At 35.5% G+C, this 26314-nt stretch overlaps 1 protein-coding gene across 3 annotated transcripts in view; it reads right to left on the bottom strand.

Moving 5' to 3' along the window:
• COPS4 (COP9 signalosome subunit 4) overlaps positions 1–26314 on the bottom strand; it is a 71465-nt gene that overhangs the window by 43644 nt on the left and 1507 nt on the right. For all 3 annotated transcript variants that reach the window (XM_037830128.1, XM_037830127.1, XM_037830126.1), the window contains exons 2-6: positions 18235–18314; positions 8687–8838; positions 8025–8128; positions 5623–5776; positions 5326–5476 (exon numbers count right to left, since the gene is read on the bottom strand). In XM_037830128.1, coding sequence (XP_037686056.1) covers positions 5326–5476; positions 5623–5776; positions 8025–8128; positions 8687–8838; positions 18235–18314 — 641 coding nt within the window. The remainder of the gene's footprint in view (positions 1–5325; positions 5477–5622; positions 5777–8024; positions 8129–8686; positions 8839–18234; positions 18315–26314) is intronic.

Below are 26314 nucleotides of genomic sequence, written 5' to 3'. Positions count from 1 at the left end.
TGGTGTTTTGCATTCCAGCAGCATTAGCAAAATAGAACACCAGCTAACAGGTTTTCCGGACACCACTGGCCATCCTCCAGTGAAGGTACCCGATTGCTGATGTGTTACCTTGGACACTTTATAGCCTTAAGACTGTAACTGTGTAACCAAATAAACCCCCTTTTATAAACGTCAATCCATCTCTGGTCTTTAGCATTCTGGCAGCATTAGCAAACTAGAATACCACCCTTTTATTAATTTCTTGTAATAGTCTCATGTATTGTTAAATTCATGAAAGAACATTCTTTTATTTGCACTATTAACCAGAGTCCATCGTCCACAAAAGGGACAATGTGTCATACAGTCCCATGTTTTATCTTCTAACTTTCCTTCTAGTAACATACATGACCCAAAACTTCCCCTTTCAACCATATTCACACACATAATTCAGCACTATCAATTACATGCACATTTTCAAACATTTACAATCAGCCTATATAGAAATTCTGCACAATTTAAGCATCAGCTCCCTTTTTTCTACCCAATTCTATCTCCTGGTAACCTATATTCTAGATTTTAACTCTGTGAGTTTGCTTATTATAATTAGTTCTTATCAGGGAGATTATACAATATTTGTCCTTTTGGGTCTGGGTTCCTTCATTCAACATAATGTTCTCAAGGTTCATTCAACATTGTAGCATGCTGCAGGAGTTCATTCCTTCTTACAGCTGAGTAATATTCCATCATATATATATATATATATGTATGTATGTATGTATATATGTATATACCACGTTTATCCATTCATTGGTTGATGGATACTTGCATTGCTTCCATCTTCTGGCAATTGTGAATAATCGTCCTGTGAACATTGGTGTACAGACATCTATTTGCATACCTGCTTTCAATTCTGGGTACCTACATAGTATTGAGATTGCAGGATCATATGGCAATTCTATAGTTAGCTTCTTGAGGAATTACCAGACTGTCTTTCACAGTGGCTGTACCATTTTACATTCCTACCAGCAGTGAGTAAGTGTTCCTGTTTCTCCACATCCTCTCCAACACTTCTAATTCTCTGTTTTTTTAATAGTGGTCATTCTAGTAGGTGTGAAATGATATCTCCATATGGTTTTGATTTGTATTTCCCTAACAGCTAGTGATGTTGAGCATCTTTTCATGTGCTTTTTAGCCATTTGTATCTCCTCTTTGGGAAAACATCTATTCAAAACTTTTGCCCATTTTTAGATTGGGTTGTCTTTTTTATGTTTGAGTTCTGAGGTTTCTTCATATATTCTGGATATTAAACCCTAATCAGATATGTAATTTCCAAACTTTTCTCCCATTGGGTAGACTGCCTTTTCACTTTCTTGACAAAGTCCTTTGAAGCACAAAGTTTTCAATTTGAAGAGGTCCAAAATATTTACCTATTTCTTCTTTCATTGCTTATTCTTTTGAGTTTGAAGTCTAAGAAACCACTGCCTATCACAAGATCTTGAAGATGCCTGTATTTTCTTTTAGGAGTTTTATGGTCCTAGTTCTTAAATTTAGGTCTTTGACCCATTTTGAGTTAATTTTTGTAGAAGGTGTGAAATGGGGGTGCACTTTCATTCTTTGGATATGGATATCAAGTTCTCCCAGACCCATCTGTTGAAGAAACTATTCCGTCCCAGTTGAGAAGACTTGGCAACCTTCTTGCATATCAATTGTCCATAGATTCTGAACTCTTCATTTGATTCCATGGTCAATATATCTATCTTTACACCACTACCATGTTCTAATGACCACTGTATCTTTGCAATATGCTTTAAAGACAGAAAGTATATGAGTCCTCAACTGTGTTCTTCTTTTTCAACATGTTTTTTCCTATTTTGGGCCCAGCACTCTTCCAAACAAATTTCATAATCGGCTTTTCTATTTCTGCAAAGTTTGCTGTTTTGATTAGGGTGGCACTGAATCTGTAAATCAATTTGGGTAGAACTGACATCTTAACGATACTTACTCTTCCAATCCATTAACATGGAATGTCCTTCCATTTATTTAGGTCTTCTTTGATGTCTTTAAGCAATGTTTTTAGTTTACTATGTACAAGTCCTTTGTGTCCTTGGTTAAATTTATTCCTAGATATTTGATTCTTTTAGTTTCTATTATAAATGGAATTTTTTTCTTCATTTCCTCCTCAGATTTCTCATTACTAGTATATAGAAACACTACTGATTTTTGCATGATTGCATCCCATAGCTGACTTAAGCTATTTTCACTTTTATATTTCGTTTTCCTGTCTGCTCCTTAGCCTGAATCATCTCAAGTACCTCATCCTCAAGTCCACTGATTCTTTCTTCTGTCTGTTTCAATCTGCTCTTGAAACCTTCCCGGGCATTTTTCATTTTAGTTATTGCGGTCTTCATCTCCAGTAGTTCTGTTTGGTTCTTTTTTAAAATTTCTATCTTTACTTAGGCTCTAATATTGCTCATTCATTGTTTTCCTGATATCCTTTAGTTATTTCTCTGAACTTTCATCTCCTTGACCATTTTTAAGATCATTTTTTCAAGGCTTTGTTTGGTATGTCCACATTCTTGTCTTCCTCATTCTTGTTTTCTGTATTTTTATACCCTTCCTTTAGGATGGGCTATCATTTCCTGTTTCTTTCTTATACTCTTTTGTTGCACACTATACATTTTAATATTTTAAAATGTTAACTCTGGGATTTACTCCCAGAGATATCTGTTTCTTGATTTTGTAATCAGCTGGCGATAAAACAGAGATTTTCCTGAGTGTCAGTCTTCATATTAGGAAGCTCTGTCCAAGGAAAATGCAGTGTACAGGTTTTCCCTGTCTTTCTGGCCCTCTGTCTTGTCCTGGGCTTTTGCTTGTTAGTTGTTTTAGAATTCCCCTGTTTACAGGAACTTGGTTATCCCTTCTGTTTCCCAAAAGTCAGATCTCCCTTTCCTGGGTATTTCACACTGACAGACCCTTGTCCCAGACTGTCTGCCTTTATAGTTGTTTACATCTTTCATTGTCTCACTCTGGTTTTGCCTAGAAGACAAGTACTGGAAGGCAGGTCAACCTGGAAAGGACTTTCCCAAGTCAGTCTTTCCCAGTCAAAACAGAGCCTAGGACCTATGAGGGGGTGCTGACTGGCTCCAAAGTGCCCTGAGTAGCAGATCAGGAAGGGTTCCAAAATCTTCTCTGATGGCTCCCCAAAGCTGAGTTTTCCTGGTATGCCCAGCAAATGCAGCCCGTCAGCTAACTGTCCTATGCAGCCCTAAAGAAGCTCTGTGTCTTTAAATTTCCACTGCCTTCACCCCGTCCTGGGAAGGTTGAAACAACAGCTGCCGCCGCCTCTGTCCAGGACAAATTAAAACAACAGCAGCTCTCAGAGCAGGACTCAGTGATCCAAATTTGCTAATCAAAAGCCACGTGATAAGCGTTCAGTCATGCCCACCCTTGTTCTTGGGGAAGGTTTTTTACATCCCCTTCTGTCACCAGCAGCGAGCCAGGTACTGGACACCATGGCATCCTGCCTTAAGGGTGGGGGGGTCGCCATACAGAAAGCAGTTTATAGTTCTTTACAGTAATTTATCTGCCTCTTCCTCCTGCTCTTTTCTGAATGCTGTACAGTGTTCTTATGGCCTCTGGGGTTTCAAACAGTTGTTTCATACAGTTCCAACTTTTTCATAGTTGTTTTGGTGGGAAGATTGAGTCTTGCAGCTCTCTACTCTGCCATCTTCCCTGGAAGTCTCATCATATATTATTTTTAATATAAAAATGTCTTCATGTTAATATTAATGGGCCTACTATTGTTACTTTTTAAACGAATTAATAAATATTTTCTAAATTGTTAATTTAAATTTCTAAATATTGATAGCTGTAAACCACATAAATAAAAGCTCTTTAGGGCTCTCATTATTTTTTCAGAAAAAAATATATAAAGGGGTCCTGAGACCAAAAAATTTCAGAAGCCTAAAGTACTGGAAGAAGACATGAAGAAATTTTAAAAATATAAATAATTCCAGAGTAGGGAAGACATTTCTAAGCAAGTCAACAAAACTCAAAAACCACAAAAGATAAGATTAATAAATTAGATAATTAATAAAAAGGTAAATAAATTCATAAATTTAATTACATAAGTTACATTACACTAAAGTTCTATATGGCACAAATGTCATAAAGGAAAAAAGAGACAAAATTGGAAAACAAAAAGTTTAATTTTTTTATATAAAAGAGCTTTTACAAGTGACTAAGAAAGGAACAAACAACTTAAAAAATGGCCAATGTAAAAAACAGATACTTCACTCAAAAAAGAAATACAGGCTTTTAAACACACAAATGCTCAAGGGCATTCATAATAAATGAAATAAAAACTAAAACTAGAGTGAGATACCATTTTTCATCTATAGATTAGCAAAGCTCAAAACAATTTGGTAATACCTGTGTGAGGAATCAGGTACTGATGAATATTCGTGTTGGGAATTTGAAACTAAGGGCAATTTATAATTCCCGTCAAAATTCTAAATGCATGTACTCTTGGACCCAAGAATTTAAACTATACATATACTCATAAATGTGCATAATCACTAGAGCATTATTTATAACTGACTAAAGTATGTAAAGCCAGACAAAAGGAAATAAAAAAGAATGAGCTATATGTAGTGATATGAAAACGTAACTATGATTTATAGTTACATGAAAAAAAGCAAGTTGTAGAAGGAGGTATATATATATATATATATACATACATATATGGACACACTTTATGTTGAAGGAAATATAAGAAATCAGTAATAGCCTTCTAAAACAGTTGGCAGTACCATGCTTATGTATGCATTTTTAGTAACCAAATTTAGAATTATCAGCATTTCTTCTCAATACCCTTTCTGCTTTATAAATTAAGCTATATATATGCTATAATTTAGTAAAAAGAACTGGTGAAGTATTTATTTTTTAACACTTATAGAAAAAAAGAATTAATTCCAGGTCTAAAATTGAGGCTGAAGGCTAAAAAAATTCCAAAAGCAGTACATTAATTATAATATCATCAATCTCTGTTTCAATTTTAGTCTCCCTTATGTAATTCTCACTTGCTTTTTTCACAGAGATATTTTAGGAAAATTAAATTTCACATTATCTCTCTTAACTATTCCTAACACGTAGTTAGTAGACTGATACACACATATTTAAATTTTTTAAGTTAATCTATTTTGTTGTTTTTAAATGTAAAAATGTTTAAACAGTATTACTAAGACATCCACTTAAAGAACAGTTCCTTGCTAAACCTTCCAGTGGTAACCAACCTGATTATTAAACAAAGGTAACTGTTCATTAAAGCATAAACTGCATGTTTACCTGCTGATGCTAGGATGGTACAGTGCAAAGCATGTTTTAAGGCCTCTAGTCTTTCACTTTCGTGGACTATTGTCTTGTAAGAGAGCTCATTGTACCTTTGCGCAGCTTCAATGAATTTTCTTCTATAATCAAGAACACGGGCATAGCACACCTACACAGGGAAAATGTTTCAATTAGGGGAAAAATAAAAAAAGAGAGAATCTCTAATGTGTAACAGCATTTATCAAATGTTCTGGAACACCTTAGTATACAGTTTGATTCAGCAATACAAAATTAATTCAAAATCAGATCTGTCACCTTATAATGTATCTGTAACTGTTCATTAGTCGACTCATTCTGAAGCAATGATGCTCGATTTATGTAAGCTTCTGCCTGGACTGGATCATCATCCTCCAGATATAGTCTAGCAATCTTCAGGTAAGTCTCCAGTTTATAATCTACATTGTACTGTCTAGGACATAACAGAAAAACACAGAATGTCTAAATATTTTATTGAGAAAATTTCTAAGAGTAGTGGAAAATAAGTTATTTTTTGCTTGTATAAATATATTCTGTTAATACAAAGGATTTAAACTTTATACTGCATTATATTATGGAAAAACAAAAAATTACAGTTCCAAAATATTTCATTTAATTTTTATTTTTATTATCGTTGTTCACATTATATCCAAGCTTCTCCTAATTCTCAAATAATCTCACAAATCAAGATTTAAAAGGAAAAAACACTCAATTCAGGGACATATTTACTACTGAGGGGGATTATAAACTGGTACAAGCTTCCAGGAGAGTAGTTTGTCAATAAGCTTTGAATCCTTTAAAATGCATATGCCCTTAAACCATTACACTTTCCTTCTAGAATTTAAATTCTAAGAAATTAACCAGGGATATGTGCACATATGTATATATAAGGATATTCACTGGTAAAGTTATTTATAAATGTAATAAGAAAAAAAAATCAGAAATTCCCTATTGGTATTTAGCTTGTCAATTAAGTCATGGTACATAAAGACAGTAGGAAACTATGCAGTTATATTAATGACTATGAGATAACAGTCATATATTTGCAAAGTAAAAAACTGGACAAAACACCATTAAAGTATATTTCTACACACATAAATCAAGGTAATACTAGCAATCATCTCTGGGTGGTGAGATGATGGGTGATTTTCATTTTTCCTGTATCTCAATAGTGATGTTTTATGTAATACATAACTAAAGACCTCATATAATTCAAGATTAATCCTAGCATAAATATTATTCCTTTCTGTTTCCTAGTAAAACTATCACCATCATGTGGCAAGAGCATAAACAGTTTACACTTTACTCGGCTCAGTTTTGGTATTACTTCTTTACTTTTTAAAAAATTTTATTTTTTGGTGGGGGAAAGGGAGTAGGAGGAGGAATTTATACTAATTCAAATTTTTTGCATGTCATATATTATTAATATTTAGCACCATACTATTTCCATTCACAATTAAAATCTGCATTGCTGTAACACTATATTTTTTCTGCCAAGTATATCTATTACTCTTACAATCAGAATGAATCATTTTAAAAAAAAGCTCTCAATCCTTTATCTAAAAGAATACTTTCAATCACTTTTACTTTAACTTAATTTAGAAAACCACTAACATTTTCAATTTTTGAGTTTCTTCACAAAAAAAGATAATGCTACCATGTTATCAAAACAAGAATTACCATCATTGCAAAAAGCAATTATAATTTTGTATGTACTTCAGCTACCAGTGAAAATAAATCAGCTGCTCTGTGCTCCACACAGAATAAGACCAAAGAAATTAGGAAAGCGAAGCCTTTGAAACTCCCAAAGGAAAAAAACAAACTATCAAGAAGGCTTGGACAAACAAACAGACAAAGGTACCCAGTGTTCTTTTTTACTTCAATTGCTCTTTTTCACTCTAATTATTATTCTTGTTATTTTTGTGTGTGTGCTAATGAAGGTGTCAGGGATTGATTTAGGTGATGAATGTACAACTATGTAATGGTACTGTAAACAATCGAAAGTACAATTTGTTTTGTATGACTGCGTGGTATGTGAATATATCTCAATAAAATGATGATTAAAAAAAAAAAAAAAAAAAAAAAAGAAGGCTTGGAAAGCAAAATTCAACAGTTACATACTGCCAAAAGTCAAGATGTCTGAAGTGGTGTCTACCTCTCATCATGAAATATTAACGAAGACGAAAAAAAAAAAAAGAAAGAATCCTTCATTCACCTGGTAAGCAAGTAGAAAAGCAACTGGATGTATTTTGAAGCCGTTCACAACTGGTATTTTTGTACTTACCAACTGAAAGGGAAGTGTGTTTAACATAAATGAGTCTCACACATTTCCATCCCTCTTGCACAACATATTTTGGAGGAATATTTCATAAAGAACCATAAATGTTTTTAAAAATACATAATGAAAGGGGAGACTGAGTGAATAATAAGAGTTAAAAACATTTACCTTAATCTTTTCTAATTGCCTCTCCATCTCACTTTCTCCAGGATCCCAACCCAACTATCCTTGGAGGTCTTTGTGACTTCCAAATCACAGATTATATTACACTGTCACTGTCTTTTTCTCTCTAAAGGCCTCCTTTCTCTTCTTACCTAGATAGTCATTTTTCCTCACTAGAATATAAATATATATAAAAGACAACAATTATATATAAGCATCCAATATCCATTATTTACTATACTTTTGTCCTGTTTCCAAAGGAATTCCCACCAACACTTGAGCTGCATTTCTCCAATCTTCTTCTTTCTCATATATGGATGCAAGATGCTGTCTTATTGAAGCAACCTGGGAATAGTAGGTACACATGTTAAATTATTTCAACTGACATTAGTAACTAATTAAAATAAACAGATAAGTTAATCTATTGTGACAATGTCTCATTGAACAAATTAACCTGGCAATTAAACAGGAAAATTTTATCCTGACCAACCAAATTTCTCTATAAATTTTGTATTCACAGAAGACTAAAATAATGAACTGAAATAACACATTATGGCAATATTTAGTTTAAGTATTAAATTTTGCTTTTATATTACTGCATGCATAATGCTAGAATTTTCCTGTTTTTGGTCTGATTAACAATTTCACTGATTTTTAAAAATTGTCTCAAGAGTAATATCTGGTTTATAAAATCATCTTGTGATATATGAGCAACTGTCAATTAGAGATGCAACATCCTAATATTTACTTGGTTTTTATATTGTAAATGCTGTCTGGCATACCATTTTGTAGAAATGAAGTTGAATGAAAATTTCTTTTAAGATTGATTATCTCTCAAAATACTTGCTGCTCAAAATCACTGCTCTAGAGTTTGTAACACTGGGCCTACTCCCTTCTTTTTACCTGTTCCTCAAACGAAATGACTCGAGGCTGAATCTTTTCCAGGGTGAAATGATATATTTCTTTGGCTGTGCTGTCCGGCAGGTTAGGGAGATGTGTGCAGAAATCCGTCAGTAACTGTCGAGAGATCACGAGGCTGACATTCTCATTTACCACTTGGTTAAAAAAAAATAAGAGATAAGAAAACATGAGTTTGTGGTGACAAATGCACAACTATATGATGATACTATGAACAACTGATAGCACACTTTGGAGGACTGTATGTTATGTGAATATATCTCAATAAAATTGCATTAAAAAAAAGAAAGAAAACATGAGTAATTTATAAATTGTCATTAAGCAATCTATCTTTACCTAAAATTAATACTAAAACAGTCTTCATTAATGCAAACTTACCGCAATGAATTGTTCAGGAATTTTCACACCATCCCCTTATACTACAGAATCAATTTTTCCTTATACGGAATTATATGATTACATGACTATGCCAAAACAGTAAAAATATCATAACTTTTCTATGAAACAGAAATAGCTAAAAATGTTTCATTCAAATAGTTGAGAATTTTATATTCTTACTTTCCCATCTTTATTTTTCTACTAATTGGATGCACAGAAATACCTCTGTTTTTATTTATGTACTTATATTCCATCTAACTCCAAAAAGGGGTTAAAGAACAAAACAGTAAAATAATTTGCATGAAATTTAAATAAAGCAAGCAGTAACAGCTACTGCCACTTTCAGTTTCCCAATGAAAACAACAAATAAAAACTCAAGTCAGCTCTATATGTATTGACATCATAGTATGACATTATATATATTTATGAAGTATTATTGTATAGCAGACCCTAGTGCCACATTGCTCCCACCACTTCTGATTATATGATCTAGAACAAGAAACGTCATTTCTCTCTGTTTCTGTTTCCTCATGCATAAAATGTGGATAATATCACCCACCTCATAAGATCGTTGTTGCAATTATACATATAAAATAGCACCTTAAATGGTGCCTGGCACAGAGTACTCATCAAACGTTAGTTATTATTATCACTATTATTACATTTTAAAAATACATCATGCTTGTGAACCACTACTTAAATTATTTAGATCTTAAATAAGCAGTTGGCATGATGTCATCAACATGGTGAAGTAAACAGCTACCGAAAACTCCTCTCCAGAGATTCAATGAAAAAAAGGGGCAATTCTGAATTGTTTGAAACTCTGGAGGGGGATATACACTGGAGAATGACCCTGCAAATGCCGAATTGCAAAAAGGAAAGAAATGTCAGGTAGGAATCTTCCATTCCAGACCAGCTGGTCCTCTCCCCTCCCCCTCACTCTGGCTCAGTGCTTGGAAAGTACAGAATCAGCAGATGGGAACCCTCCCACCAAGGACACAGATTTTAAAATCTCTCACCAATGAGATATACCCACACTGTCTGAAGACCCGGGGGACAGAGGAGGACATTTCAAGGCCCAGGTCAGTGAGGGACAAAGAGACTGAGAACATGTGGACAGAGACTGAGTTTCCAGTCCCAGGTCTGAAAATCCTCCTCCCACCCTTGAGGGAAGCCACAGGCAGCAGCTGTTTCCTTTGCCTTGGGGACGGCTGAAGTACTGGGTCAGCTGAGGGAGTCCTCTGCCGCAGGTATAGCCCCACACTGAGACAGATTTTGGCCAGCAAATTGAGGGCATAGGAATCCCACCATTTCAGCTCACCCATGTACATGCACCTGTGCTCTGAGGCAAAGCAGCGTCTGAGGATGATTAAGTTACTGAACAGCGCCATCTTCTGGACAGTCCAGAAAGTGCAAGGGAAAGAAACACTTGTAAAAAGATGCCTCAGACCCTTTAATAGGACCACAGGCGCTGGTCTACACGCCCTGCATAGAACCCAGCCCAGTTTTGGCTGAGAAATACAGACAACCCAACTGTCATAGCAGAGCTCTAAAACAAACCCAGGTCTTGCTGACCAGTGGAAAACAGAGCACCACTGGAAGCCAGCAGATTTATATTACCACACACTGTGAACTTGCTGGAGTGCCCAGTGTCTATCTCCCATCCCTGTGGTAGGCCACGGTAGGTGCCTGATTTGGGGGGAAGACTGGGAGGCAAAGCCAATCTGACAACTGGCCAGTGAGAGAAACAAAGAAATATAGAGATCTAAGAAAGCCACCAACAACAACAACAAAAAACCAAGGCAATAGAGAGAAAACAATCTCCCGAATAAACTAATCAAGAAAATCAGATTCCTACACAGCAAGAAATAACAAGCCATAGCAGGAAACAAGAAGATACGGCCCAGCCAAAGGAAACAACTTATACTTCAAATGAGATACAGGAGTTGAAACAACTAATTGAAGATCTTCAAACAAATATGCTAAATCAATTCAAAAATCAAATCAACGAGTTGAGGAAAGATAACAGCAAAAGAGATGACGCATATAAAGAAGACACTGGGTGATCATAAAGAAGAATTCATAAGCTTGAAAAAACAAATGGCAGAACTTATGGGGATGAAAGGCACAATAGAAGAGATGAAAAGCACAATCAAGGCATCTGAAATCCTACACAATAAAAGAACAGATAGGAAAAAGAATGGAAAAATATGAGGAGGGGCTCAGGGAACTGAATGTCAACAAGAAACCTTTTTTCTTTTTTTGTCTCTTCCTCTTTTTTTGTGGTAGAAAGGGAAATTTCCTCATATACAGAGTGGTGGTGAATGTATAGCTATGAGATTATACAGGGAACCGTTGATTGCTTACTTAAGATGGGAAGTATGGTGGATGAATAAAACCGTCTAAAAAATAAACAGATATACAAGTGCTGGAGTAAATGTGGAGAAAGAGATGTACCTAATCACCATTGGTGGGGAAGTAGATTGATGCAGCCCATCTGGAGAGACAGTGTGGTGATTCCACAAGAAGCTAAGCATGGGGTTGCCATATGGTTATACAACTCAGTTATTGGGTATATACTTGGAAAAACTGAAAAGAGGGACATGAATGGACATTTGCACAGTGGGGTTTATGGTGGCAGTACTCACAATTCGCAGTGGATGGGAGGTAGCCTAAGGGTACATCGACTGATGAACGGAATGTGTTCTGTGGGGTATATATACAATGGAATACTGAGCTGCTACAAGAAGGAATGAAGTTGTGAGATGAATGAACATTGGTGAGTGAATTTCACAATGTTGAGTGAAATAAACCAGAAATGAAAAGAAAAACATTATAATGCCTCACTAATATGGACTAACTGTGATGTGCAAACTCTGAAAACAGAATCTGAGCACAGGTTATCAGGGGAAGGCCTATTGTAAAGGTTCCTAGACTGTAAGCTCCTACAACAGATACATCTGTTCCTGAGCTCTAATGGACATTTTTAAATTCTGAGATGCTAAGCTCTTTGAAATACGTTCAAAAATTGATTGTATGGCAAGGCGAGACAAGCTGGTGGCATAGAGAGGTGTGGAATTTATTTAGTCCTCTAGAGCAACTAGTAAATAACCAGGAACAACTAGTAAATAATCTGGAACTGTTGGGGAACATCCATGACTGTCCATACATCATACACCAGCATGGAATGGGTGGAATGGCTGAGACTGCAGCATAAAAGCTGTAAGTAAAAACTGCAGAATTGGCACCCCTCCCCCAATGACAGGCTAAGCTGCAAAACTTCACTGTGGGAGAAAGCAGCAGTCCCTGCCGGGAGCAAGCGAATAGCTCAACCAAGCTCCAACTGGGGTTTTTATTAACAAATGTGGATTGCTGAATACAAGCTACAAACACAGACAAACCCGTAACAAAGAGCAGTACCCTGAGGTCATTCCTAGTGGAAAGGAGGTGGGGCTGATGGAAAAAAAATACAGGAAGTTTTAGACATGGCTGAGCTTAGAATACTGGAAAACGGCTGTGTCCCAAGAAAAGGAGCACAGAGGACCAGATACTATCTCTGGCCAACAGGCAAAACTGGGGGGCTGGGGACTGGCTGTGAAAAGGGGCTTTCTCTCTTTCTCCATTTTCTCTCTCTCAATCTGAGTTGCTCAGTGGAGAAAGTCTCAGACATTTTCAGTTCTCAGCACACTGACTGAGGCAGGGGTGGAGTTAACAGAGTCAGAGAGACAAAGTAGTAATTCAAATGCATAAGATAACTCCCTAGGGGGTATATCTTCCCCAAGAGGAGGGGGGCAGGGCCCAGCTCAAGTGGCTGCCCTCCCTTCAGAACTCAGACCCCAGGGCCTGCAGGAAAACAATCAATCAAACCAGAAACAACTTAAGCTTGGCTTCTAACACCCTCAGTCTCTGGCCAGGATTGGGTCCACTATGAATTAAAGGGATCACACCCCTTTACATCAGTGAGGAGCAATGGGATGACAGGTGCCACCTGCTGGGCAGGTTAGGAAAAGCACAGTGGCTAGAGGCCTCACGAGAAAGTCTGTAAATCTTCTAGGACACACCCTCAGGGAAACCTGATACTGAATATAGCCCCCTCCTGAGACCTGAGCCTGTTCTGGTCTGGGAAAATCTGATTGGAGTAATCAAGGAAACCGGATGCCTAGACAACAGGAAACTACAAATCACACTAGGAAAAACAAAGATATGGCCCAGTCAAAGGAACAAACTTTCACTTCAACTGAGATACAGGAATTGAAACAACTAATTAAATATCTTCAAATAAATATGCTAAATCAGTTCAAAAACCAATTCAACGAGTTGAGGGAAGATATGACAAAAGAGATGAAGAATATAAAGAAAACATTGGGCAAATTTAAGGGAGAACTCGAGAGTTTGAAAAAACAACTAGCAGAACATATGGAAATGAAAGACACAACACAAGAGATGAAAAACACAAGGGAGACATACAACAGCAGATTTCAAGAGGCAGAAGAAAACATTCAGGAACCGGAGAACAAGACACCTGAAATGCTACACACAAAAGAAGAGATAGGAAAAAGAATGGAAAAACATGAGCAACATCTCAGGGAATTGAATGTCAACATGAAGCACAAGAATGTACGTGTCACGGGTGTCCCAGAAGAAGGGAAAAGGGGCAGAAACAATAACAGAGGAAATAATCACTGAAAATTTCCCATCTCTTACGAAAGATATAAAATTACAGATCCAAGAAATGCAGCATACCCCAAACAGAATAGATCCAAATAGACCTGTGCCAAGACACTTAATAATTAGATTATCAAAAGTCAAAGAAAAGAGAGAACCCTGAAAGCAGCAAGAGAAAGGCTATCCATCACATACAAGGAAAGCTTAATAAGACTACGTGAAGATTTCTTGGTAGAAACCATGGAGGCAAGAAGGCAGTGGTGTGATATATTTAAGTTACTGGAAGAGAAAAACTGCCAACCAAGAATCCTATATCCGGCAAAACTGTCCTTCAAATATGAGGGAGAGTTTAAAATATTCTCTGACAAACAGACAGTGAGAGAGTTTGTGAATAAGATACCTGCTCTACAGGAAATACTAAAGGGAATGCTACAGACAGATGGGAAAAGACAGGAGTGAGAGGTCTGGAGCACAATTTTGGGTGACGATAGCATAATAATGTAGTATATTGAACAAAGATGACTGTGACAATGGTTGAAAGAGGAAGGTTAGGCACAGGTGGGAAACCAGACGAAAGGAGGAAAGATAAAGACTGGGACTGAATAACTCAGTGAAACGTAGAGTGTTCAACAATTGTGATAAAATGTACAAATATGTTTTTACATGAGGGAGCACAAATGATGCCAACCTTGCAAGGTGTTAAAAATGGGGTGGTACTGGGGAAAAAATACAATCAATGCAAACTTGAGTCTGTAGTTAACAGAAACATTGTATCATGCTTCCTTTAAGGCAACAAGGCAATATATCAAAGCTAAATGCCTATAAAAGGGGGATATAAGGGAGGGGTATTGGATTCCTAGCATTAGTGATGTTGTCTGACTTTTTTATTGTACTTTATTTTAATCTTATCTTTTCTTTTGCTGCTTTTTAGCTGTCATTGCTTTTCTTTCTTTTCTTTTGTCTTTCTACTTTTTTTTTGACTCTTCCTCTTTCTGGAAGAAACAGAAATGTCCTTCTATAGATAGTGGTGGAGGTGGTGAATGCATAACTATGTGATTATACAGGGAACCAACAACTGTTTACTTAGGATGGAATTTATGGTGCATGAACAAAACCGTCTTTAAAAAAAAACCAGGTCAATGGATGAACCTTGAAGATATTATGCTGAGTGAAGTAAGTAGACACAACAGGACAAATACTGTATGAGCTCACTGATACGAACTAATTATACTATGTACACTCATAGACATGAAATATAGGTTAACAGGATATAGAATGAGGCTAAAGAAAGGGGAGCATTGCTTAACATGTGCAAAATGTTTAACTAGGTTGAACGTAAGCATTTGGAAATGGACAGAGGTGATGGTAGCACATTATTGTGAGAATAACTAACAGTGCTGAATGGCATGTGAATGGTAACGGAGAGTTTAGAGTCATGTATGTCACCAGAAGGAAAGTTGGAGGTTAAAACATGAGAATGTATAACACAGTGAATCTTGTGTGGACATTGTCCACATGGACAATGTCCATGATTAACTGTACAAATATTAGAAATTTCTCTCATGAACTAGAACAAATATATGACATTATAACTAGAAGTTATAAATAACAGAAGGTTATATGGGGGAAAACGTACCTGTTGCAAACTATGTATTACATTTACAGTATTTTAACATTCTTTCATCAACAGCAGTAACAAATGTACTATACCAATACTACGAGTCAATAATGGATGGGGCAGTTAAGGGTATGGGAGGATTTGAGTTTCTTTTTTATTTTTATTTCTTTTCTGGAGTAATTAAAAATGATCTAAAATTGAAAAAAAAATTAATTGTGGTAATGAATCCACAACTATATAATTGTACTTTGGATGATTGTACAGTATGTGAGTAATCGTAATAAAACTGAATTTAAAAAAAATTTATTCAAGCTGGTTGGTCTCTGGAACTTTGGGTATCTGTGTGGCACCTGAGATTCAGAGCCAGAGTCCAGCAGCTATGAATGTCAGCATTATCCCATACAGTAAAGATTAAAGAGTCTGAAAAAGAGATCAGATTTCAATTAGAGATATGAACAAAATGGACTTGGTTAGGACTAACGTAAATCAGACTAAAGGGTAAAGGATGATATTGATGGTGTTTTAAAACTTCAATTGCTATGTGAGACCAAAGGAAGAGATGTTTATTAAGTGCAAAATCTATATTTTTTATTAACATACTATATAATTCAACTTGTATGGTCATTTTATTCAAACACGATAATTAAATGGAACTTTGAACGGGGAGTGAAATCTGGTTGGTTTGTACAGGTTAGTGTGAAGCCCCAAAACATCCCAGAGTAATTTGGGCAGAGAATAAAAATGTATTTGCAAAGCCTCCTTGAGGGACTAGGGGGAAATGTGGAAATATTAAACTTCCCCAAGTGGGGAATTAATGATATTCTCATAAGCATTGGGGACTACCAATTAAGAAGACTGAGCCCTCAATCTTAGGACTTGCCCTTATGAAGCTTGTTACTGCAAAGGAGAGGCTAAGCCTACTTAAAACTGTGCCTAAGAGTCACCCCTAGAAAACCTCTTTGGTTGCTCAAATGGGGCCTCTTTCTCTAAGCCAACTCATAATGTTCTCAATACATGACTCGCAGGGATGAGCTTGGCTCTGAGATCGTGGGATTGAGAAGGCCTTCTTGGACCAAAACGGGGAAGATAAATGAAATAAAATAAAGTTTCAGTGGCTGAGAGATTTCAAGTAGAGTCAAGAGGTCATTTTGGAGGTTATTCTTATGAAATATATAGATATCCCTTTTTAGTTTTTAGTGTATTAGAATAGCTAGAAGGAAATACCTGAAACTGTTGAACTGCAACCCAGTAGCCTTTATTCTTGAAGACAACTGTATAACTGTATAGCCTACATGGTGTAAACATGTGACTGTGAAAATCTTGTGGCTCCCATTCCCTTTATCTAGTGTATGGACAGATGAGTAGAAAAATGAAGATAAAAAGTAAATGAATAATACGGAGGGATAGGGGGTATGGGATGTTTTGGGTGTTTTTTACTTTAATTCTTATTCTTTTTTGTGTGTGGTAATGAAAACGTTCAAAAATTGATTGTGGTTATGAATGCACAACTATATAATGTTACTGTGAACAACTGATTGTACACTGTGGATGGCTGTACGTTTTGTGAATATATCTCAAAACTGAATTTTTTAAAAATCAGCAGTCACTGTGAAAATAAATAATGGTTCAAAAACTGTTCAGAAGATGTAAATGATTTTGTCAGTAAATTGCTTTTCTTGGTTCACTGAATTTGAAGTTTAAATAAAACTCAGTTTAAAGCACTATTCTTTTACTATTAGGTTGTAATGTTCTCAATACAACCATTCCTAAAAGTTTTTCTGAAACCGTTGCCAGTTCCTCCAACACAGCAGGCCTCAATTTTTTAGGAAATAACACAGTTCTTGTAACTAACAGTTTAATAATATATTAATTGGAATTCATTATGGATAATACTGGATGTGATTTAGAAAACTATTTCATTACAGGTACCATTAGACACCTGCAAATGTTGGAAAGAAATTACCACTTAAACTAGCAGTTCTCAGGGACATGCAAGTACATAAGGACTGTAAATCAGAAATCTAGTTTCTAGTCTGGGCTCTGACAGTGACTAGCTGAATGTCCTCAAAGTCACTTAATACTCTGAGACTTATTTCATAATACATTTTACAAGAATACCTATACCTGTACTGTCTAGGCACAGCACTGCTAAAAAGAGCAAATGTGATGGATAATGTGTGTGAAAGCACTCTATAAACTGTACAGCACCATCAAATACCATGAATATTGTTAAAGCAGTATAAATTCTAGCCTGAATTTCAGTAATTTTCAAGACAACCAGATATGTTTGAAGTTGGAGTGAGAAGGAGAAAATGTCTTGAAGAATGCAAATATCTAAGTTCCCAATTCAGTAAGAATGTTCTTAACATCAATAGCAGCTAACACTCATAATGCACTTGTTACATGCTGGGTACTATTCTAAGCATTTTATTATATATATTAATTCATTTAATCTCCCAACAATTCCACAGGTAGATAGGTACCATTACTACCATTTTATAGATGAGGAAAAAGAGGCACAAAGAGGTTAAATAACTTACCCAATATCATACAACTAATAAAAGAGCAGACCAGGATGTGAATTCAGAGAAACTATTCTCTTTACCATTATGCTATATTGTCTTTCGTCAGCTACTTGTATTAATAACTATACAAAATCTTTACTGGGAATGTCACTTTGAAGACAATTCATTCAAAAACAATCAAGTTGTAAATAGTTTAAAACAAATAAAATTTGTTTTATTCTAAAATTAATAAATAAATCTGAGTGCATGTTAAACATTGATAATTTGATATAAGAACAAGGCTTGAGCAAGCTTTAAAGTTCCAGCTCAGTGATACAAAGCAAACATAGGATTTCCATTCCATTTACTTGCTTCCACGAAGGCTTTCAAAGCTTCAAGTTGTTCTGCCCCAGATAACTGAATAGCTTTTTCCAGGATCTGACGATACCTAAAACAATACCAAACAAAAATAATATTTAGAGGGCTACTACATTTTCTAATGCCTCCTTTGATGTTTATTTACTCATTTTTATTTACCCTTATTTGTTTCACAGTTCTCTACTTTGTGGTTTTTCTGTATAGCACACCACAGTTTAAGTTTCCAACCCATCATAAAAAAAAAACATTAAATCTGTAACTCTAAGTTACTGTATCTAAGGTACCACTTTTCCTTCTAGTTTATGGTATATAGTATACCACAATTTTTTTAAGGTTTTTGAGTCAATCACAAGAACAGTTAGTCTATAACTCTTAAGTTACTGAAACTGAGGTGCTACATTTTCTTGACAGTTTTAGTTTTAAATTTAAATTAAAAAATCAGTTTCCTTTCAAATGCTTTAAACAATAAGGTATATTTCCTTCAAGTTCGTATTACACATGCATGTGTAATACAAGAACATTATTTGAAACAACCCAGGACCTTTTCTTCTCATAGACCTAATGTATCTAGGGTCATCAATAATGGGACAATATTGACTAGAGAATGAAGCCAAACATTAGTGATTGAATATCTTAGGGTATACAAAATAAACAGTACCAAGCCAAATGCACTGATAGAACACTCTTCACGCTGTGAGTCAGAGCCTAATTATTCTTTATTTGTGGTCAATTCTAACAAAAACTATAATACCTAATATCCATGACCCCATAAGATTCAAATCAGTAATTTAAAACAGGAACTAGGACAATTGTTGGGCAATGAAAAGTCCCTTCTAGAATATAAACTCCATGAGGACAGAGATTTTTGTCTGTTTTGTCCATTACTATATGCACGATGCTTAGAATAGTACTTGGTACATCACAGGCACTCAAATATTCAATAGTATTGAAACTATTTTATTTCTTAACTTGAGTGATGGGTACATGAGTATTTGTTACACTTTATCCCTTTTGTTTATCTTATTCATAATACTTGTTAAAAGCATCATTTAAATGCATTTTACATATCTAATAGCATCCCAATTATTCAGAAAGTCATCCACAATAAAGAAATAGAAATATACAAATAGGATACAAACTCATTCAAATTTGTGGCTTGTATTTTGTAGGGCACATCTTCAAGCTACCATTCAGCCCTCTAAACATTATTTACTTATATACAAAATTCTTATAACATTCTATTATTTGATTTCTCAAAACCACAGTGAGTCAAACTGACTTTAAGAAAGCAAAGTATACTGGCAGAAAAGAAAACAATCCAACAGAAGAGACTAATAATTCTAAAAAATCATGGAAATATTTTTAAAGTTTTTAAACAAAATTCTTATTTTAAAACTGCTATTTTGGGGGTCCTTAAGGAAATTTATTTACATGGAATATCTTATTTTCTCTCTCTCCCTATATACATATACACTGTACACATTTACGTATATTTTCTTTTTCTCTCTCTCTCTCTTTACATTTTCCATACATATATATTACACATTTACTTTATTGCCCTAGGGGCTTTTCAATAAGTTAATGAAGTCACTGGTTTATTACTTCTTTTCCTTACTGCCTTATTTTTCATATTCAATTAAATCAAGGCTCATGCCTAAGCCCTCTTACTCTTTTGTCCCAATAAATTATTTTATATCAATAATAATATATTCAAAGACAACAGTGTCTCATGTATATAAGTTTGTTAATTAACATAAGTTTTGGTACAAAGTTTCTAAATCTACCAACAACTAATCTGTTCTGGGAACACACACAAAAAATCTAAAAAGAAATAAAAATTTTATACCAACCAAATTACATAACTTGCAAGGGCATTAGAAGTTGCCTACTCAAACTCCAGTTTTATAAATGATGAAAGTGAGGTGCAGCATTGGAGCTAGATGCTGCCTTGATCTTTCCGTAATACATAAATTCTATGTCTAAGAATAGGAACTTACTTTTTCACAATAATAATATGGAATGACTAATAAATTTAAATCAGGAATTTAAGTAGCAATTTAATACTGCCAAATAAAACCATCTAAAAATGTTAACTGAGCACCTAGACTTTAAAAGATACTATACGGGAAACAAACAGACAAAGGTACCTAGTGTTCTTTTTTACTTCAATTGCTCTTTTTCACTCTAATTATTATTCTTGTTATTTTTGTGTGTGTGCTAATGAAGATGTCAGGGATTGATTTAGGTGATGAATGTACAACTATGTAATGGTACTGTAAACAATCGAAAGTACAATTTGTTTTGTATGACTGCGTGGTATGTGAATATATCTCAATAAAATGATGATTAAAAAAAAAAAGATACTATACGACTTTCTGTGTACAATACTGAAAATTTTTTAAATGTTCTTAGGTTTTGAAGATTTTATAGCTGGAAAAATAAAATTTTTAAAATTAACATATCAAGTATTAAATTACAATAAAACAAAACCAAAAACTGCAATAAAACTGAACAATACAAGAGACATCACATGTAAAGAGGTAATATATTAATTCAGAGTAAAGAAAAACAAAAATGGGTTCAATTAGTTTGAAAAGGCTTCATGGATAATAATAGCTTTTTACTGAGCATTCAGTATGTACTGAATGGAAAGGATGGAAAAATTATTTAATTTATGTGAAGACTATGGAAGGTACCAAATATATCTTTGCTTACATTAGTGGAAAATAAACTTCATTAACAATAAGGTACTTTGCATCTGTCCCATACTTGCATCATCAAATGTTTATTGAGCATCTACTGTGTATAAGGACCAAAGTTCAGCATGTCGATTGCTGATCTCTTGGCACTTGAAAGGAATTTGGAGGTAAGTAAAACATATACACAAGAAAATGTGCCACAGTCACTATTTAGGATCAAAGTGAGTGGCACAGGTAAGTATTAATAGATCTTCCACTTACAGTAATGGTAAACTTGATGAATGGACCAATTCTCCCTCAAAAAACAACATAAAAAGCTGAAACAAATGCAAAAAAAGTTAATAGCATAAAAACCTAACAAGAAAGAGAAAACAGGGAGAGAATAAGAGCACAAAAAGATGAACCAAAAAAAAATTAAAAAAAAAAAAAAAAAATGGTGAACCAGAGCTTTCGCCTGAGTGTGGACAGACAGCTGAAGGCAGAGTGGCACCTCCGGTGAAAAAGAGGGAATGGACTCTGCTCTCGGGTACTCTGCCAATCTGCTGGAAAAACAAGCTGCTGGAGAGCAAGCTGCAATTCTGGGAGACTAACAGCACTGGAAGAATGAGGATCCAAGTTCCTTGCCTGTGAAAGGAGGAAACAATAGCACTCTGGAAGTAATGTTACAAATTCTATGCCAAAGATCATCCAGGTAAAACAAAAAATTCTAAAGCCTGCTCCTAGACTGCTAGCACTCTCAGGTACCTGGCAGAAAAAAATGAAAATTCTCTCTGAAAGGTAATATATTAGGTTTCCAACTGTTTCTAAAAATACATTTTCAAAGATTACAAAGACATATTCAATATAAGTCAACAAAAGCAATAAACAGAAATGCAGAGAAATTCCAAATATTGGAGTTATCATAGACTGTAATAAAATTATGCTTACCATGTTCATGGAAATAAGACAAGTTTTAAAGTTTCAGCAACAAACTGGAACCCATTTTTTCATCATTTGAAAAAAGAACCACTAGAAATTATAGAACTAAAAATTCCTATAACCAAATTTAAAAACTCAATGGTATTCTTAACAGCAGATAAGACACAGTTGAAAAAGAACTGATGAACTAGAAGACAGGTCAAAGAACCTAACCTGAATAAAGCAATGAAAGGGATATAACATTGTAGGGTATTTATAAAAAATGGCCACAATTTTTTCACTCCTTGTATCCACACCCCTTTAAAAGGTGATTCCTAGCTTTTCATATCAAGAGGTAAAGTTTATTTTCCCACCCCTTGAATCTGTGCTTATTCTGGCCAATATGATAGATGTGAGGTGCCAGTTTTGAGCCTGGACCTCAAGAAGCTTTTCTTCTCTGTCTCTTGGACCCTGCTACTGATACATGAACAAGCTGAGGCTAACCTACCGGATGATGAGATACGTAGCCCAGTCATCTCCACTGCCCCAGCAAAAGCCAGTCAATCCACAAAGCAGAGCTGTCTACCTGATGGAGCTGACCCCACCTGATACATGTGGGAACCCACATCGAGTAAAGAACATGTGGAGTACAGAAGAATCATTCATCTGGGCCTAACCCAAACTGCCAACCAACAGAATTGTGAGTTAAAGAAATGATATGGTTTTACACCCCTAAATTTTAAGGTGGTTTGCTTACATCAAAAGCTAACCGAATCAGAATAGCCAGAAGGAAATACCTGAAACAGTTGAGCTGTAATCCAGTAGACTTGATCTTTGATACTGATTGTGTAACTATATAGCTTTTATCATGTGACCATGTAATCTTAAAAGCTCTGAGACTGACACTCCCTTTATCCAGTGTATGGGTAGATGAGTAATAAAAGGAGGACATGCATCGGAAAAAAAAAAAGCTAACCAACACAGATAAGTAAAAACTAATCCATACATATATACATATGACAGAATATTATGTAGCTATAACAAGGAATGAAGTCACAATGGATGCTACAACATGGATGAACCCTAAGGACATTATGTTGAGTGAAAAAAGTCAGAAACAAAAGATCAAATATTGTATGGTCTCACTAATATGAACTAACTATAATGAGCAGACTCTGGGAGTTAAATTCAAGAGCATAGGTTATCAGGAGATAAAAATAGAGTAGAGATTGAACAACTGATGCTTAAGGAGTACAGAATGTTTAAAGAGGTTGACTGTAAAAGTTTAGAAATGGATAGCGCAATACTGTATGATGGCAGCATAATACTGTAAGTAAGAAAGCTGAGTGCGAGTATGGTTGAAAGAGGAAGGCTAAGGTCATGTATGTCACCAGAAGAAAAGCTGGATAATAAAAACTGGGACTGTATAACTTAGCAAAAACTAGAGTGGACGATGACAGTAGTTAATTGTACAAATATAAAGAAATTTTTACATGAACTAGAACAAATGTACATCATGATTACAAGGTGTTAATATGGGGTATGTGGGGAAAAAATGTAATTAATGCAAACTAAGGTTAATAGTTTGCAGTAACATTGTAATATTCTTTCATTAATTCTAACAAAGGCACTATACCAAAGCTAAATGTCAATAAGGGTTATGCATTTTTTTCAAAACAAATGAGAATGTTCTCATATTGATTGTAGTGGTGAATGCATAACTATGTGATTATACAAAGAGCCATGGATTGTACCACTTAAGGTTGACTGTATGATGTGTGAAGAAAACTTTTTAAATAAAAAAAAAAAAAAAAAAAACAGAATCCACACAGACATCACAATGAAGCTGAGAAAATTAAAGAGAAAATCTTAAAAGCAGGTAAGTGCAAACTGTATGATGATACCGAGAACAACTGATTGTACACTGTGGTATGTGAATATAGCCCTATAAAATTGTAAGGAAAAATATAAACAGGGATAAAAGGGCTGGAGAAAACATGGAGAGGGATGTACATATTTATTGTTGGTTAGGAGGCAGAATGGTGTAGCCTTTCTGGAGGACAGGGGGGTGATTCCACAAGAAGCTTAAGTATACGGGTGAAGTAAGATCCTGCAACATCATTAGGGGGCATATACTTAGAGGATCTGAGAGCAGGAACCTGAATGGACATTTGCACACTGGTGTTTATGGCGACAGTATGCATGATTTGCAATGGATGAAGGTGGCCTAAGGGTACATCAACTGAGGAACAGAATGGTGAACTGTTGTGTGTGCATACAATGGAATATTGAGCAACTGCCAGAAGGAAGTGAAGCTGTGAGACACCCAATGCAGTGAATGGATCCTGCAGACAACATTTTGAGTGAACTAAGCCAGAAACAAAGGCAAACACTATAATGCCTCACTACAATGTGTAAACTCAGAATTGACTCGTAGAGCACAGCTTATAAGGGGAACACTTACTGTAACGGTCCCTAGATTGTAAGCTCTTAACAGCAGTCACGTCTATTCCTGAACTGTAATGGCTATCTCCAGATTCCGAGATGCTGATCCCTTTGTGTATAACCTGATCGATCCCTGGAAATTTGGGTATCTGTGTGACACCTGAAACTCAGAGCTAGAACTCGGCAGATATAAATGTCAGTATTAGTGCATATAGCAACTGTTAAAAAAGCTGAAAAAAGAGTCCAGACTTCAATTAGAGATATGAATGAAGCAGATGTGGTTAGGACTAAGGCAAATCAGTCCAAAGGGTAAAGGATGACTGTGTTTTCAAACTTCAAATTCCATGTGAGACCAATGGAAGAGATGCTTAGTTGGTGCAGGATATATATTTCCTAAACAATTTAACTCATACAGTTTGTTCAAATACCGTAATTACATGGACCTTTGAATAGGAAGTGAGAACTGGTAGGCTTGTATAGGTTAGTGTGAAATAATGACACATCCCAAAGTAATTTGGGCAGAGAATAAAAATATATATGCAGGGCCCCCCTGAGAAACTGGGGGAAAATGCAGAGGTATTGGGCTTCCTCACCTGGATTGTTGCTGATGTCCTCACAAACATTGAGGAATGGGAGCCTGGTGTGCCAAGCCCTCTATCTCAGGACTTGCCTTATGAAGCTTGTTACTACAAAGGAGAGGCTAAACCTGCTTATAATTGTGCCTAAGAGTCTCCCCGAGTACCTCTTTGTTGCTCAGATGTGGCCCTCTCTCTCTAGATAAGCCAACTTGGCAGGTGAACTCACTGCCGTCTCCACTACATAGGATCTGACTTCCAGGGGTGTAAATCTCCCTGGCAACGCAGGATATGACTCCAGAAGATGAATCTGGACCCAACATCATGGGATTGAGAACATTTTCTTGACCAAAAGGGGCATGCAAAATGAAACAGAATAGTTTCAGTGGCTGAGAGAATCCAAATGGAGTCAAGAGGTCACTCTGGTGGGCACTCTTATGCACTATATAGATAACCCTTTTTAGGTTTTAATGCATTGGAATAGCTACAAGTAAATACCTAAAACTATCAAACTGCAACCCAGTAGCCTTGACTCTTGAAGATGACTGCATAGCAATGTAGCTTACAAAGGGTGACAGTGTGATTGTGAAAGCCTTGTGGCTCACACTCCCTTTGTCCAGTGTATGGATGGATGAGTAGAAAAATGGGAACAAAAACTAAATGGAAAATAGGGTGGGGGGGAGGGATGATTTGGATGTTCTTATTTTACTTTTGTGTTTTATTCTTATTTTTACTTTTTCTGATACAAGGAAGGTGTTCAAAAAATAGATTGGGGTAATGAATGCACAACGATATGATGACACTGAACAGTTGATTGTACACCACAGATGACTGCATGATATGTGAATATATCTCAATAAAAAAAAGCTTAAAAAACAGCAGGTAAGTGCAGGCAGACAAATAGAATGATGTAACAAATGTGGCAAAATGCTAATAGTTGGTAAATTTGGGTATGTAAGTGGGGAGTATGTTGGAGTTCTATATATTATTTCCATATTATTTTTTCAACTTTACTGTAAGTTTGAAATTATTGCAAAATAAAAAGCTAAAGATCACCAACTGAAATGTAGTCCAGTTTAGAGAAAATAATATAATGCCGAAAAGGTAGATTTGTTTAGAGTTTAAGGGCTCTGAATAAGCCATATTCAGGCTCTGTTACTAGTAGTGCGACCTCAGGGCAAGGTATTTCACCTCTATACTTTAGTTTTCTCATAAGCAATGGAAATATTATCACCTACCTGTTAAGGATTAAAAAACATAAATGATGTACTTGGCACTACTCAAATGTTATCTATCTTTACTCTAGCGAGGGGAACCACTAAAATGGTTGTGTGCAGGATTAACATGCAATGAAGGATCGAGTCATGGAAACACAGTTAACTTATTTCCACCCGTCAAGTCAGTGTGCATTTACTTACTGCTTAATAATAATAACAATAGTAGCAACAACAATC

Source organism: Choloepus didactylus, chromosome 3 (genome assembly GCF_015220235.1).
Source record: "Choloepus didactylus isolate mChoDid1 chromosome 3, mChoDid1.pri, whole genome shotgun sequence".
NCBI lineage: Eukaryota > Metazoa > Chordata > Mammalia > Pilosa > Megalonychidae > Choloepus > Choloepus didactylus.
The sequence above is the reverse complement of the archived record's forward strand: the minus strand, read 5'-3'. Positions and strand labels throughout refer to the sequence as shown.